Source organism: Ranitomeya variabilis, chromosome 6 (genome assembly GCF_051348905.1).
Source record: "Ranitomeya variabilis isolate aRanVar5 chromosome 6, aRanVar5.hap1, whole genome shotgun sequence".
NCBI classification, from domain to species: Eukaryota; Metazoa; Chordata; class Amphibia; order Anura; family Dendrobatidae; genus Ranitomeya; species Ranitomeya variabilis.
The window spans coordinates 578,001,320-578,016,780 of NC_135237.1; the positions used below are offsets into that span (position 1 = coordinate 578,001,320).

General features: G+C 54.8%; 1 protein-coding gene across 4 annotated transcripts in view; it reads right to left on the reverse strand.

Moving 5' to 3' along the window:
- Window positions 1-824: 824 nt before the first annotated feature.
- The window catches only part of NRBP2 (nuclear receptor binding protein 2), a 142,805-nt gene continuing 128,168 nt past the window's right edge, over window positions 825-15,461 (reverse strand). For all 4 annotated transcript variants that reach the window (XM_077271503.1, XM_077271504.1, XM_077271505.1 and 1 more), the window contains 7 exons: window positions 14,884-14,986; window positions 14,723-14,773; window positions 11,741-11,876; window positions 11,483-11,536; window positions 4,959-5,022; window positions 3,737-3,792; window positions 825-3,634 (listed from right to left, as the gene is read on the reverse strand). In XM_077271503.1, coding sequence (XP_077127618.1) covers window positions 3,566-3,634; window positions 3,737-3,792; window positions 4,959-5,022; window positions 11,483-11,536; window positions 11,741-11,876; window positions 14,723-14,773; window positions 14,884-14,986 — 533 coding nt within the window. In that variant the 3' untranslated portion in view covers window positions 825-3,565. The remainder of the gene's footprint in view (window positions 3,635-3,736; window positions 3,793-4,958; window positions 5,023-11,482; window positions 11,537-11,740; window positions 11,877-14,722; window positions 14,774-14,883; window positions 14,987-15,461) is intronic.

Below are 15,461 nucleotides of genomic sequence, written 5' to 3' on the forward strand. Positions count from 1 at the left end.
ATCCTGTCTGCAGTCACCACTAGGGGGAGCTCCCTGTATACAGAGATACATGATAAGATCCTGTCTGCAGTCACCACTAGGGAGAGCTCCCTGTATACAGAGATACATGATAAGATCCTGTCTGCAGTCACCACTAGGGGGAGCTCCCTGTATACAGAGATACATGATAAGATCCTGTCTGCAGTCACCACTAGGGGGAGCTCCCTGTATACAGAGATACATGATAAGATCCTGTCTGCAGTCACCACTAGGGGGAGCTCCCTGTTTACAGAAATACATGATAAGATCCTGTCTGCAGCCACCACTAGGGGGAGCTCCCTGTATACAGAGATACATGATAAGATCCTGTCTGCAGCCACCACTAGGGGGAGCTCCCTGTATACAGAGATACATGATAAGATCCTGTCTGCAGTCACCACTAGGGGGAGCTCCCTGTATACAGAGATACAGATCAGATCCTTTCTGCTAGCCAGGATCAGGAGTAGAGTGGACGTTACTGATCACATACTCTGGTGCGACAGGTCAGCATCTCCCGACAATACGATCGTGCGCCTCTTACTGGTGGTAGTTAGGGGGCACAAGTTCCATTGATTGGACGGCATTTCCTTCCACCACTTGTCATCTGATCACGTGCAGCAGAACTGCGGTATAACCATGGACGACATCTGCCCGGAGTTGTTATGTTCTTCTCCAAGACTGATGGTGGATGTGGATTGTGAGCTGCGATGGGGACTGTGATAATGGTGTCTGTACAGCACTGGTGACTATGATGGCGCTATATTAGTGAGCGCAATAATAACGTACTCAGGAGGCTCTAGATGGAAATGATGAGCGATGAATACTTTATTATGTCACAGGAAGGAACATCATCACTGCAGTCTGAGGCACAGGACGCCATATTTGTAACCCTCACCCCCACCTAACGCTTTTTGCCTCTCCCTCAGTCCTCTAACCCTACACTCCTCTTGCTTCACTTTGCAACTTTGTCCTCACCCTCGTCCCTCCTGCCCTACGATGCACCGCAAGCCTCACTCCTCTCGCCCTACGATGCACCGCCAGCCTCACTCCTCGCCCTGTGCTGCACCGCCAGCCTCACTCCTCTCGCCCTATGCTGCACCGCCAGCCTCACTCCTCGCCCTGTGCTGCACCGCCAGCCTCACTCCTCTCGCCCTACGATGCACCGCCAGCCTCACTCCTCGCCCTGTGCTGCACCGCCAGCCTCACTCCTCTCGCCCTATGCTGCACCGCCAGCCTCACTCCTCGCCCTGTGCTGCACCGCCAGCCTCACTCCTCTCGCCCTACGATGCACCGCCAGCCTCACTCCTCGCCCTGTGCTGCACCGCCAGCCTCACTCCTCTCGCCCTATGCTGCACCGCCAGCCTCACTCCTCGCCCTGTGCTGCACCGCCAGCCTCACTCCTCTCGCCCTACGATGCACCGCCAGCCTCACTCCTCGCCCTGTGCTGCACCGCCAGCCTCACTCCTCTCGCCCTATGCTGCACCGCCAGCCTCACTCCTCGCCCTGTGCTGCACCGCCAGCCTCACTCCTCTCGCCCTACGATGCACCGCCAGCCTCACTCCTCGCCCTGTGCTGCACCTCCAGCCTCACTCCTCTCGCCCTATGCTGCACCGCCAGCCTCACTCCTTGCTCTGTGCTGCACCGCCAGCCTCACTCCTCTTGCCCTACGATGCACCACCAGGCTCACTCCTCTCGCCCTACAATGCACCGCCAGCCTCACTCCTCTCGCCCTATGCTGCACCGCCAGCCTCACTCCTCTCGCCCTATGCTGCACCGCCAGCCTCACTCCTCTCGCCCTAAGATGTACCTCCAGCCTCACTCCTCTCGCCCTACGATGCACCACCAGGCTCACTCCTCTCGCCCTACAATGCACCGCCAGCCTCACTCCTCTCGCCCTATGCTGCACCGCCAGCCTCACTCCTCTCGCCCTATGCTGCACCGCCAGCCTCACTCCTCTCGCCCTAAGATGTACCTCCAGCCTCACTCCTCTCGCTCTACGATGCACCGCCAGCCTCACTCCTCTCGCCCTACGATGCAGTGCCAGCCTCACTGGTCATGCTCTATGATGCACCTCCAGCCTCCCTCCTCTCGCCCTATGATGCACCACCAGCCTCACTCCTCTCGCCCTATGCTGCACCGCCAGCCTCACTCCTCTCGCCCTATGATGCACCTCCAGCCTCACTCCTCTCGCCCTATGATGCACCACCAGCCTCACTCCTCTCGCCCTACGATGCAGTGCCAGCCTCACTGGTCATGCTCTATGATGCACCACCAGCCTCCCTCCTCTTGCCCTACGATGCACCTCCAGCCTCCCTCCTCTCGCCCTATGATGCACCACCAGCCTCACTCCTCTCGCCCTACGATGCAGTGCCAGCCTCACTGGTCATGCTCTATGATGCACCACCAGCCTCCCTCCTCTTGCCCTACGATGCACCTCCAGCCTCCCTCCTCTCGCCCTACGATGCACCTCCAGCCTCCCTCCTCTCGCCCTACGATGCACCTCCAGCCTCCCTCCTCTTGCCCTACGATGCACCACCAGGCTTACTCCTCTCGCCCTACGATGCACCTCCAGCCTCACTCCTCTTGCCCTATAATGCACCTCCAGCCTCACTCCTCTCGCCCTACGATGCACCTCCAGCCTCACTCCTCTTGCCCTATAATGCACCTCCAGCCTCACTCCTCTCGCCCTATGATGCACCTCCAGCCTCCCTCCTCTCGCCCTACGATGCACCTCCAGCCTCCCTCCTCTCGCCCTATGATGCACCTCCAGCCTCCCTCCTCTCGCCCTATGATGCACCACCAGCCTCACTCCTCTCGCCCTACGATGCACCTCCAGCCTCCCTCCTCTCGCCCTATGATGCACCTCCAGCCTCCCTCCTCTCGCCCTACGATGCACCTCCAGCCTCCCTCCTCTCGCCCTATGATGCACCTCCAGCCTCCCTCCTCTCGCCCTACGATGCACCTCCAGCCTCCCTCCTCTCGCCCTATGATGCACCGCCAGCCTCACTGGTCATGCTCTATGATGCACCTCCAGCCTCCCTCCTCTCGCCCTACGATGCACCTCCAGCCTCCCTCCTCTCGCCCTACGATGCACCTCCAGCCTCACTCCTCTCGCCCTATGATGCACCACCAGCCTCACTCCTCTCGCCCTACGGTCCAGCTGAACACCACAGTTTGGTGGTGCTATATACACTACCCTCGTTGCTCTTACATAACGCCATTGTACCATCCTGCAGACTGCACAGAATGGTGGCCCTGTGACTATACTGAGCGGAGCAGTGGTCACGACTGCTGTTTCCTCATTCTGGGACCGCAGAGCCCGTCCTCCGAGGACCCGGCGCAGACCGCATGTTACCCCTGTGATCAGGTGCAGACGCCATTCATTCCTTGGTTACGATGCAGTGCGGTTAATAAGTGTTGGACAGTGCAGAACGTCTCCTCAGGGGGCTTCAGTTCTCATCAGCACTGCAGCCCCTCAGCCTCCGGCCGCACCACCTGACAACCTTGTGCCATTCACAGTCTTGCCCAGAGTGGAAACCTGCAGTTGTCAGTTCAGGGGGGGGCGATGCTTCTGCAGGGCGTCCTCCAGGAAAGTGGCCATTTTCTGACAATCGTCCTGCGGAAAAAACAGAAGCAGGATTTCCAGACTAGAGAGGTCGGGGACTGTGCCGCCATCATGGGTCGCCCCGCGCACGCCCCGTATGCCCGCAGCACTCACCTCACTGATGAAGCCGTAGTGCACGAGCTCCGCCGCAAGCGTCTGAGAACTCTCATCTGCAGAAGAACAGACATAAGACAAAACCACGGGGGTCCGCACTCCTCATCCGTCCCAACCAACATCTAGTCTGAAACCAGGCACACAGCAGCACAGAGGATTTCAGGAGTCAGAGGTCGCCTCTATGGAATGAGCTAACGGTTACCTGGATGTCACCAGGGATGGGCCCCCTAGTGGTATCACCGAGAACTCAGCTCATGGGAGCACCCACCGTACAGGAGGAGCACCCACCGTACAGGAGGAGCACCCACCGTACAGGAGGAGCACCCACCGTACAGGAGAGGCACCCACCGTACAGGAGAGGCACCCACCGTACAGGAGGAGCACCCACCATACAGGAGGAGCACCCACCATACAGGAGAGGCACCCACCATACAGGAGAGGCACCCACCACACAGGAGAGGCACCCACCGTACAGGAGGAGCACCCACCGTACAGGAGGAGCACCCACCGTACAGGAGGAGCACCCACCGTACAGGAGGAGCACCCACCGTACAGGAGAGGCACCCACCATACAGGAGAGGCACCCACCATAGAGGAGAGGCACCCACCGTACAGGAGAGGCACCCACCGTACAGGAGGAGCACCCACCATACAGGAGGAGCACCCACCATACAGGAGAGGCACCCACCATACAGGAGAGGCACCCACCATACAGGAGAGGCACCCACCGTACAGGAGAGGCACCCACCATACAGGAGGAGCACCCACCATACAGGAGGAGCACCCACCGTACAGGAGAGGCACCCACCGTACAGGAGAGGCACCCACCATAGAGGAGAGGCACCCACCGTACTGTAGGAACACCCACTGTACAGGAGGAGCACCCACCCTACAGGAGGAGCACTCACCCTACAGGAGAGGCACCCACCATACAGGAGCACCCACCGTACAGGAGGAGCACCCACCGTACAGGAGAGGCACCCACCGTACAGGAGAGGCACCCACCATAGAGGAGAGGCACCCACCGTACTGTAGGAACACCCACTGTACAGGAGGAGCACCCACCCTACAGGAGGAGCACTCACCCTACAGGAGGAGCACCCACCATACAGGAGAGGCACCCACCATACAGGAGAGGCACCCACCAGACAGGAGAGGCACCCACCATACCACCATACAGGATGAGCACCCACCGTACAGGAGGAGCACAGGGGGCACTTACTGGGCAGCAGGTCGCAGCTTAGGTGCCGGTGTAACTTATCCTCCAACTTCAGGTACAAGGTGAGCTGGGAAAGAAGCACAAAGTGAGAGGCGGCGCGGACCGGGTGAGGGGACACTGCGGGGGGGGTGCTGAGCCACCAGGGACATAGGACAAGTGCGGGAGGGTGGTGAGCTCGCTCCAGGAGGGGTGGTCAGCCGGCCACTCTAGGATGGGGACAGGAACATGTCAGAGTCCCGAACTCTGCCCCCACTAACAGCGGGGAAACTCCAACCAAAGTCACCACCTGAGGGTGCGAATACGGTATAGGGGCGGTGAGGTATAAGGGGTCATTATAGGGAGGGGTCAGATATAAGGGGTCATTATAGGGAGAGGTCAGATATAAGGGGTCATTATAGGGAGAGGTCAGATATAAGGGGTCATTATAGGGGCGGTGAGGTATAAGGGGTCATTATAGGGAGGGGTCAGATATAAGGGGTCATTATAGGGAGAGGTCAGATATAAGGGGTCATTATAGGGAGAGGTCAGATATAAGGGGTCATTATAGGGGCGGTGAGGTATAAGGGGTCATTATAGGGAGGGGTCAGATATAAGGGGTCATTATAGGGAGAGGTCAGATATAAGGGGTCACTATAGGGAGAGGTCAGATATAAGGGGTCATTATAGGGAGGGGTCAGATATAAGGGGTCATTATAGGGAGGGGTCAGATATAAGGGGTCACTATAGGGAGAGGTCAGATATAAGGGGTCATTATAGGGAGAGGTCAGATATAAGGGGTCATTATAGGGAGGGGTCAGATATAAGGGGTCATTATAGGGAGAGGTCAGATATAAGGGGTCATTATAGGGAGGGGTCAGATATAAGGGGTCATTATAGGGAGGGGTCAGATATAAGGGGTCATTATAGGGAGGGGTCAGATATAAGGGGTCATTATAGGGAGAGGTCAGATATAAGGGGTCACTATAGGGAGAGGTCAGATATAAGGGGTCATTATAGGGAGGGGTCAGATATAAGGGGTCATTATAGGGAGAGGTCAGATATAAGGGGTCACTATAGGGAGAGGTCAGATATAAGGGGTCATTATAGGGAGGGGTCAGATATAAGGGGTCATTATAGGGAGGGGTCAGATATAAGGGGTCATTATAGGGAGGGGTCAGATATAAGGGGTCATTATAGGGAGAGGTCAGATATAAGGGGTCATTATAGGGAGAGGTCAGATATAAGGGGTTACTATAGGGAGAGGTCAGATATAAGGGGTCATTATAGGGAGGGGTCAGATATAAGGGGTCATTATAGGGAGGGGTCAGATATAAGGGGTCATTATAGGGAGGGGTCAGATATAAGGGGTCATTATAGGGAGAGGTCAGATATAAGGGGTCACTATAGGGGAGGTCAGATATAAGGGGTCACTATAGGGAGAGGTCAGATATAAGGGGTCATTATAGGGAGAGGTCAGATAAAAGTGGTCATGATAGGGAGGGGTCAGATATAAGGGGTCATTATAGGGAGAGGTCAGATAAAAGTGGTCATTATAGGGAGGGGTCAGATATAAGGGGTCATTATAGGGAGGGGTCAGATATAAGGGGTCATTATAGGGAGGGGTCAGATATAAGGGGTCATTATAGGGAGAGGTCAGATATAAGGGGTCATTATAGGGAGAGGTCAGATATAAGGGGTCACTATAGGGAGAGGTCAGATATAAGGGGTCATTATAGGGAGAGGTCAGATATAAGGGGTCACTATAGGGGAGGTCAGATATAAGGGGTCACTATAGGGAGAGGTCAGATATAAGGGGTCATTATAGGGAGAGGTCAGATAAAAGTGGTCATTATAGGGAGGGGTCAGATATAAGGGGTCATTATAGGGAGGGGTCAGATATAAGGGGTCATTATAGGGAGGGGTCAGATATAAGGGGTCATTATAGGGAGAGGTCAGATATAAGGGGTCATTATAGGGAGAGGTCAGATATAAGGGGTCACTATAGGGAGAGGTCAGATATAAGGGGTGATTATAGGGAGGGGTCAGATACAAGGGGTCATTATAGGGAGGGGTCAGATACAAGGGGTCATTATAGGGAGGGGTCAGATATAAGGGGTCATTATAGGGAGGGGTCAGATATAAGGGGTCACTATAGGGGAGGTCAGATATAAGGGGTCACTATAGGGAGAGGTCAGATATAAGGGGTCATTATAGGGAGAGGTCAGATAAAAGTGGTCATTATAGGGAGGGGTCAGATATAAGGGGTCATTATAGGGAGAGGTCAGATATAAGGGGTCATTATAGGGAGAGGTCAGATATAAGGGGTCATTATAGGGAGGGGTCAGATACAAGGGGTCATTATAGGGAGAGGTCAGATATAAGGGGTCATTATAGGGAGGGGTCAGATATAAGGGGTCACTATAGGGAGGGGTCAGATATAAGGGGTCCTTATAGGGAGAGGTTAGATATAAGGGGTCATTATAGGGAGAGGTCAGATATAAGGGGTCATTATAGGGAGGGGTCAGATATAAGGGGTCACTATAGGGAGAGGTCAGATATAAGGGGTCACTATAGGGAGAGGTCAGATATAAGGGGTCACTATAGGGAGAGCTCAGATATAAGGGGTCATTATAGGGAGAGGTCAGATATAAGGGGTCACTATAGGGAGAGGTCAGATATAAGGGGTCATTATAGGGAGAGGTCAGATAAAAGTGGTCATTATAGGGAGAGGTCAGATATAAGGGGTCATTATAGGGAGGGGTCAGATATAAGGGGTCATTATAGGGAGGGGTCAGATATAAGGGGTCATTATAGGGAGAGGTCAGATATAAGGGGTCATTATAGGGAGAGGTCAGATATAAGGGGTCATTATAGGGAGGGGTCAGATATAAGGGGTCATTATAGGGAGAGGTCAGATATAAGGGGTCATTATAGGGAGGGGTCAGATATAAGGGGTCATTATAGGGAGAGGTCAGATATAAGGGGTCATTATAGGGAGAGGTCAGATATAAGGGGTCATTATAGGGAGGGGTCAGATATAAGGGGTCACTATAGGGAGAGGTCAGATATAAGTGGTCACTATAGGGAGAGCTCAGATATAAGGGGTCACTATAGGGAGAGGTCAGATATAAGGGGTCATTATAGGGAGAGGTCAGATATAAGGGGTCATTATAGGGAGGGGTCAGATATAAGGGGTCATTATAGGGAGAGGTCAGATATAAGGGGTCACTATAGGGAGAGCTCAGATATAAGGGGTCATTATAGGGAGAGGTCAGATATAAGGGGTCACTATAGGGAGAGGTCAGATATAAGGGGTCACTATAGGGAGGGGTCAGATAAAAGTGGTCATTATAGGGAGGGGTCAGATATAAGGGGTCACTATAGGGAGAGCTCAGATATAAGGGGTCATTATAGGGAGAGGTCAGATATAAGGGGTCATTATAGGGAGGGGTCAGATATAAGGGGTCATTATAGGGAGAGGTTAGATATAAGGGGTCATTATAGGGAGAGGTCAGATATAAGGGGTCATTATAGGGAGAGGTCAGATATAAGGGGTCATTATAGGGAGGGGTCAGATATAAGGGGTCATTATAGGGAGAGGTCAGATATAAGGAGTCATTATAGGGAGAGGTCAGATATAAGGGGTCACTATAGGGAGGGGTCAGATATAAGGAGTCATTATAGGGAGGGGTCAGATATAAGGGGCCATTATAGGGAGGGGTCAGATATAAGGGGTCATTATAGGGAGAGGTCAGATATAAGGGGTCATTATAGGGAGAGGTCAGATATAAGGGGTCATTATAGGGAGAGGTCAGATATAAGGGGTCATTATAGAGAGGGGCCAGATACAAGGGGTCACTATAGGGAGAGGTCAGATATAAGGGGTCACTATAGGGAGAGGTCAGATAAAAGTGGTCATTATAGGGAGGGGTCAGATATAAGGGGTCATTATAGGGAGAGGTTAGATATAAGGGGTCATTATAGGGAGAGGTCAGATATAAGGGGTCATTATAGGGAGAGGTCAGATATAAGGGGTCATTATAGGGAGGGGTCAGATATAAGGGGTCATTATAGGGAGAGGTCAGATATAAGGGGTCATTATAGGGAGAGGTCAGATATAAGGGGTCACTATAGGGAGAGCTCAGATATAAGGGGTCATTATAGGGAGGGGTCAGATATAAGGGGTCACTATAGGGAGAGGTCAGATATAAGGGGTCATTATAGGGAGGGGTCAGATATAAGGGGTCACTATAGGGAGAGGTCAGATATAAGGGGTCACTATAGGGAGAGGTCAGATATAAGGGGTCACTATAGGGAGAGGTCAGATAAAAGTGGTCATTATAGGGAGAGGTCAGATATAAGGGGTCACTATAGGGAGAGGTCAGATATAAGGGGTCATTATAGGGAGGGGTCAGATATAAGGGGTCATTATAGGGAGAGGTCAGATATAAGGGGTCATTATAGGGAGGGGTCAGATATAAGGGGTCATTATAGGCAGGGGTCAGATATAAGGGGTCATTATAGGGAGGGGTCAGATACAAGGGGTCATTATAGGGAGAGGTCAGATATAAGGGGTCACTATAGGGAGAGCTCAGATATAAGGGGTCATTATAGGGAGAGGTCAGATATAAGGGGTCACTATAGGGAGAGGTCAGATATAAGGGGTCACTATAGGGAGAGGTCAGATATAAGGGGTCACTATAGGGAGAGCTCAGATATAAGGGGTCATTATAGGGAGGGGTCAGATATAAGGGGTCACTATAGGGAGAGGTCAGATATAAGGGGTCACTATAGGGAGAGGTCAGATATAAGGGGTCATTATAGGGAGAGGTCAGATATAAGGGGTCATTATAGGGAGGGGTCAGATATAAGGGGGTCACTATAGGGAGAGGTCAGATATAAGGGGTCATTATAGGGAGAGGTCAGATATAAGGGGTCATTATAGGGAGGGGTCAGATATAAGGGGTCATTATAGGGAGAGGTCAGATATAAGGGGTCATTATAGGGAGAGGTCAGATATAAGGGGTCATTATAGGGAGAGCTCAGATATAAGGGGTCATTATAGGGAGGGGTCAGATATAAGGGGTCACTATAGGGAGAGGTCAGATATAAGGGGTCACTATAGGGAGAGCTCAGATATAAGGGGTCATTATAGGGAGGGGTCAGATATAAGGGGTCATTATAGGGAGGGGTCAGATATAAGGGGTCATTATAGGGAGGGGTCAGATATAAGGGGTCATTATAGGGAGGGGTCAGATATAAGGGGCCATTATAGGGAGGGGTCAGATATAAGGGGTCACTATAGGGAGAGGTCAGATATAAGGGGTCACTATAGGGAGAGCTCAGATATAAGGGGTCACTATAGGGAGAGCTCAGATATAAGGGGTCATTATAGGGAGGGGTCAGATATAAGGGGTCATTATAGGGAGGGGTCAGATATAAGGGGTCATTATAGGGAGGGGTCAGATATAAGGGGCCATTATAGGGAGGGGTCAGATATAAGGGGTCATTATAGGGAGAGGTCAGATATAAGGGGTCATTATAGGGAGAGGTCAGATATAAGGGGTCATTATAGGGAGAGGTCAGATATAAGGGGTCACTATAGGGAGGGGTCAGATATAAGGAGTCATTATAGGGAGGGGTCAGATATAAGGGGCCATTATAGGGAGGGGTCAGATATAAGGGGTCATTATAGGGAGAGGTCAGATATAAGGGGTCATTATAGGGAGAGGTCAGATATAAGGGGTCATTATAGGGAGAGGTCAGATATAAGGGGTCATTATAGGGAGAGGTCAGATATAAGGGGTCATTATAGGGAGGGGTCAGATATAAGGGGTCATTATAGGGAGGGGTCAGATATAAGGGGTCATTATAGGGAGGGGTCAGATATAAGGGGTCATTATAGGGAGGGGTCAGATATAAGGGGTCATTATAGGGAGAGGTCAGATATAAGGGGTCATTATAGGGAGGGGTCAGATATAAGGGGTCACTATAGGGAGAGGTCAGATATAAGGGGTCATTATAGGGAGAGGTCAGATATAAGGGGTCATTATAGGGAGGGGTCAGATATAAGGGGTCATTATAGGGAGGGGTCAGATATAAGGGGTCACTATAGGGAGGGGTCAGATATAAGGGGTCACTATAGGGAGAGGTCAGATATAAGGGGTCACTATAGGGAGAGGTCAGATATAAGGGGTCATTATAGGGAGAGGTCAGATATAAGGGGTCATTATAGGGAGAGGTCAGATATAAGGGGTCATTATAGGGAGGGGTCAGATATAAGGGGTCATTATAGGGAGGGGTCAGATATAAGGGGTCATTATAGGGAGGGGTCAGATATAAGGGGCCATTATAGGGAGGGGTCAGATATAAGGGGTCATTATAGGGAGGGGTCAGATATAAGGGGTCATTATAGGGAGGGGTCAGATATAAGGGGTCATTATAGTGGCAGTGAGATATACAGTAAGGGGGTCATTATAGGGAGGAGTGAGATGTAAGGGGGTCATTATAGGGAGCGAAGCGTGTGGTACCGGGCTGATGTAACATACGTGTATCCGAGCCTTGTCCTCGCGGCGCTCCAGGTTGCAGTGCATCTGTATGACCTGTGGGGGTAGAGGACATGTTGAGGGGCTCAGTTTCAGTATATGGGAAGGTGCGGATTCCAGAACCCCACACATCAGCTCGATTGTCCCACCCAAAAGGTCCACAGTCTGATACAATCGTGGTCTCCCCGTCGGTTACTCCATCACTCCCATCATCCTTTCCATGTCCTGGTGCCATGCAGTTGACTCTCAGGATGCACTCACCTTCCTAGTCTCCACCTCCAGGGGCTCAGGTGTAGGGGTCTTTGTGGTCTGTAAGTCTTCCTGGGACTGTGAGAGCGTGCGCGGCAATACATGAGGGCGGGAGACAGCGAAGTTCATGAGGGGGTAGATTCCATTCCTACAAAACCAGAGAGTGAGGCGTGAGAGAGAGGACGGCAGTGGGAGAGACTGACCAAGAGACGGCGGCAGCAGGCGGGACGGACCAAGGCAGGGCGAAAGCGAGCGAGACGGACCCAGAGAAAACGGCAGTGGGAAGGACGGACCCCGAGAGGGCGGCAGTGGGATGGACAGACCCAGAGAGGGCAGCAGTGGGAGGAATGGACCCAGAGAGGGCTGCAACAGGAGGGATGGACCGAGACAGGGCAGCAGTGGGAGGGATGGACCCAGAGAAGGTACCAGAGGAATGGATGGACCCAGAGAGGGCGGCAGCGGGATGGACAGACCCAGAGAGGGCAGCAGTGGGAGGAATGGACCCAGAGAGGGCAGCAGTGGGATGGACAGACCCACAGAGGGCGGCAGCGGGAGGAATGGACCCAGAGAGGGCTGCAACAGGAGGGATGGACCGAGACAGGGCAGCAGTGGGAGGGATGGACCCAGAGAGGGCAGCAGTGGGATGGACAGACCCAGAGAGGGCAGCAGTGGGATGGACAGACCCAGAGAGGGCAGCAGTGGGATGGACGGACCCAGAGAAGGCGGCAGTGGGATGGACGGACCCAGAGAGGGCAGCAGTGGGATGGACAGACCCAGAGAGGGCAGCAGTGGGATGGACGGACCCAGAGAAGGCAGCAGTGGGATGGACAGACCCAGAGAGGGCAGCAGTGGGATGGACGGACCCAGAGAGGGCAGCAGTGGGATGGACAGACCCAGAGAGGGCAGCAGTGGGATGGACAGACCCAGAGAGGGCAGCAGTGGGATGGACGGACCCAGAGAAGGCGGCAGTGGGATGGACGGACCCAGAGAGGGCAGCAGTGGGATGGACAGACCCAGAGAGGGCAGCAGTGGGATGGACGGACCCAGAGAAGGCAGCAGTGGGATGGACAGACCCAGAGAGGGCAGCAGTGGGATGGACAGACCCAGAGAGGGCGGCAGCTGGAGGGATGGATCCAGAGAGAGCGGCAGCGGGAGGGACGGATCTAGAGAAAACGGCAGTGGGATGGACAGACCCCGAGAGGGTAGCAGTGGGAAGGACGGACCCCGAGAGGGCAGCAGTGGGAAGGACGGACCCCGAGAGGGCGGCAGTGGGATGGACGGACCCCGAGAGGGCGGCAGTGGGATGGATCCAGAGAGAGCGGCAGCGGGAGGGACGGATCTAGAGAAGGCGGCAGCGGGAGGAATGGACCCAGAGAAGGCAGCAGGAGAGACAGTATGGACCCAGAGAGAGCGGCAGTGGGACGGACGGACCCAGAGAGGGTGGCAACAGGAGGGATGGATCTAGAGAAAACGGCAGTGGGATGAACTGACCAAGAGAGGGCGGCAGCTGGATGGATGGACCCCAGAGAAGGCAGCAGGAGAGACAGGATGGACCCAGAGAGAGCGGCAGTGGGAAGGACGGACCCAGAGAGGGCGGCAGCGGGATGGACAGACCCACAGAGGGCGGCAGCGGGAGGAATGGACCCAGAGAGGGCTGCAACAGGAGGGATGGACCGAGACAGGGCAGCAGTGGGAGGGATGGACCCAGAGAGGGCAGCAGTGGGATGGACAGACCCAGAGAGGGCAGCAGTGGGATGGACAGACCCAGAGAGAGCGGCAGTGGGAAGGACGGACCCAGAGAGGGCAGCAGTGGGATGGACGGACCCAGAGAGAGCGGCAGTGGGAAGGACGGACCCAGAGAGGGCGGCAGCGGGATGGACAGACCCACAGAGGGCGGCAGCGGGAGGAATGGACCCAGAGAGGGCTGCAACAGGAGGGATGGACCGAGACAGGGCAGCAGTGGGAGGGATGGACCCAGAGAAGGTACCAGAGGAATGGATGGACCCAGAGAGGGCGGCAGCGGGATGGACAGACCCAGAGAGGGCAGCAGTGGGAGGAATGGACCCAGAGAGGGCTGCAACAGGAGGGATGGACCGAGACAGGGCAGCAGTGGGAGGGATGGACCCAGAGAGGGCAGCAGTGGGATGGACAGACCCAGAGAGGGCAGCAGTGGGAGGAATGGACCCAGAGAGGGCTGCAACAGGAGGGATGGACCGAGACAGGGCAGCAGTGGGAGGGATGGACCCAGAGAGGGCAGCAGTGGGATGGACAGACCCAGAGAGGGCGGCAGCGGGATGGACAGACCCAGAGAGGGCAGCAGTGGGAGGAATGGACCCAGAGAGGGCTGCAACAGGAGGGATGGACCGAGACAGGGCAGCAGTGGGAGGGATGGACCCAGAGAGGGCAGCAGTGGGATGGACAGACCCAGAGAGGGCAGCAGTGGGATGGACAGACCCACAGAGGGCAGCAGTGGGATGGACGGACCCAGAGAGGGCACCAGTGGGATGGACGGACCCAGAGAGGGCACCAGTGGGATGGACGGACCCAGAGAGGGCACCAGTGGGAGGGATGGACCCAGAGAGGGCACCAGTGGGATGGACGGACCCAGAGAGGGCACCAGTGGGAGGGATGGACCCAGAAAGGGCAGCAGTGGGATGGACGGACCCAGAGAGGGCAGCAGTGGGATGGACGGACCCAGAGAGGGCAGCAGTGGGATGGACGGACCCAGAGAGGGCACCAGTGGGAGGGATGGACCCAGAAAGGGCAGCAGTGGGATGGACGGACCCAGAGAGGGCAGCAGTGGGATGGACGGACCCAGAGAGGGCAGCAGTGGGATGGACGGACCCAGAGAGGGCAGCAGTGGGATGGACGGACCCAGAGAAGGCGACAGTGGGATGGACGGACCCAGAGAAGGCGGCAGGAGAGACAGAAGGACCCAGAGAGAGACATATGCTCAGTGACAAGCACAATGAGGGGGAGTGAGGAAGACATCACCTCACATCCTCTAAGAACTTGTCCAGCTCCATAGACGAGACCTGAGAAAACCTGTGAGACGAGGAGAAGAGGTGTGAGGTTCTAGTCATTGCTGTGGCCCCCAGAGAATACGTGTGGCCCCTCCACACCCCATACATGTGTAACCAGCAGACGGCATTCACCTCCATAGCACGGGCGCTTGGCCTCTCCGCGGGATGGACGCCATGACAGCCTGTGGGTCGATGAGCTTGGTCTTCTCCTCCAGGAGGTTGTCATGCAAGATGTCTGCAGAGATCCAGGAGAACTCAGGTTTGTAACAACCCCAAAAATGTCCTCACTGCACACAACCAGAGCTGCACTCGCAGCACATAACCCCGCACACACCAAGAGCTGCACTCGCAGCGCACAACCCCGCTCACACCAAGAGCTGCACTCGCAGCGCACAACCCCACACACACCAAGAGCTGCACTCGCAGCGCACAACCCCGCACACACCAAGAGCTGCACTCGCAGCGCACAACCCTGCACACACCAAGAGCTGCACTCACAGCACATATCCCCGCACACTACCAGAGCTGCACTCACAGCACATAACCCCGCACACACCCAGAGCTGCACTCGCAGCACACAACCCCGCACACACCAAGAGCTGCACTCGCAGCGCACAACCCCGCACACACCAAGAGCTGCACTCGCAGCACATAACCCCGCACACACCAAGAGCTGCACTCGCAGCGCACAACCCCGCACACACCAAGAG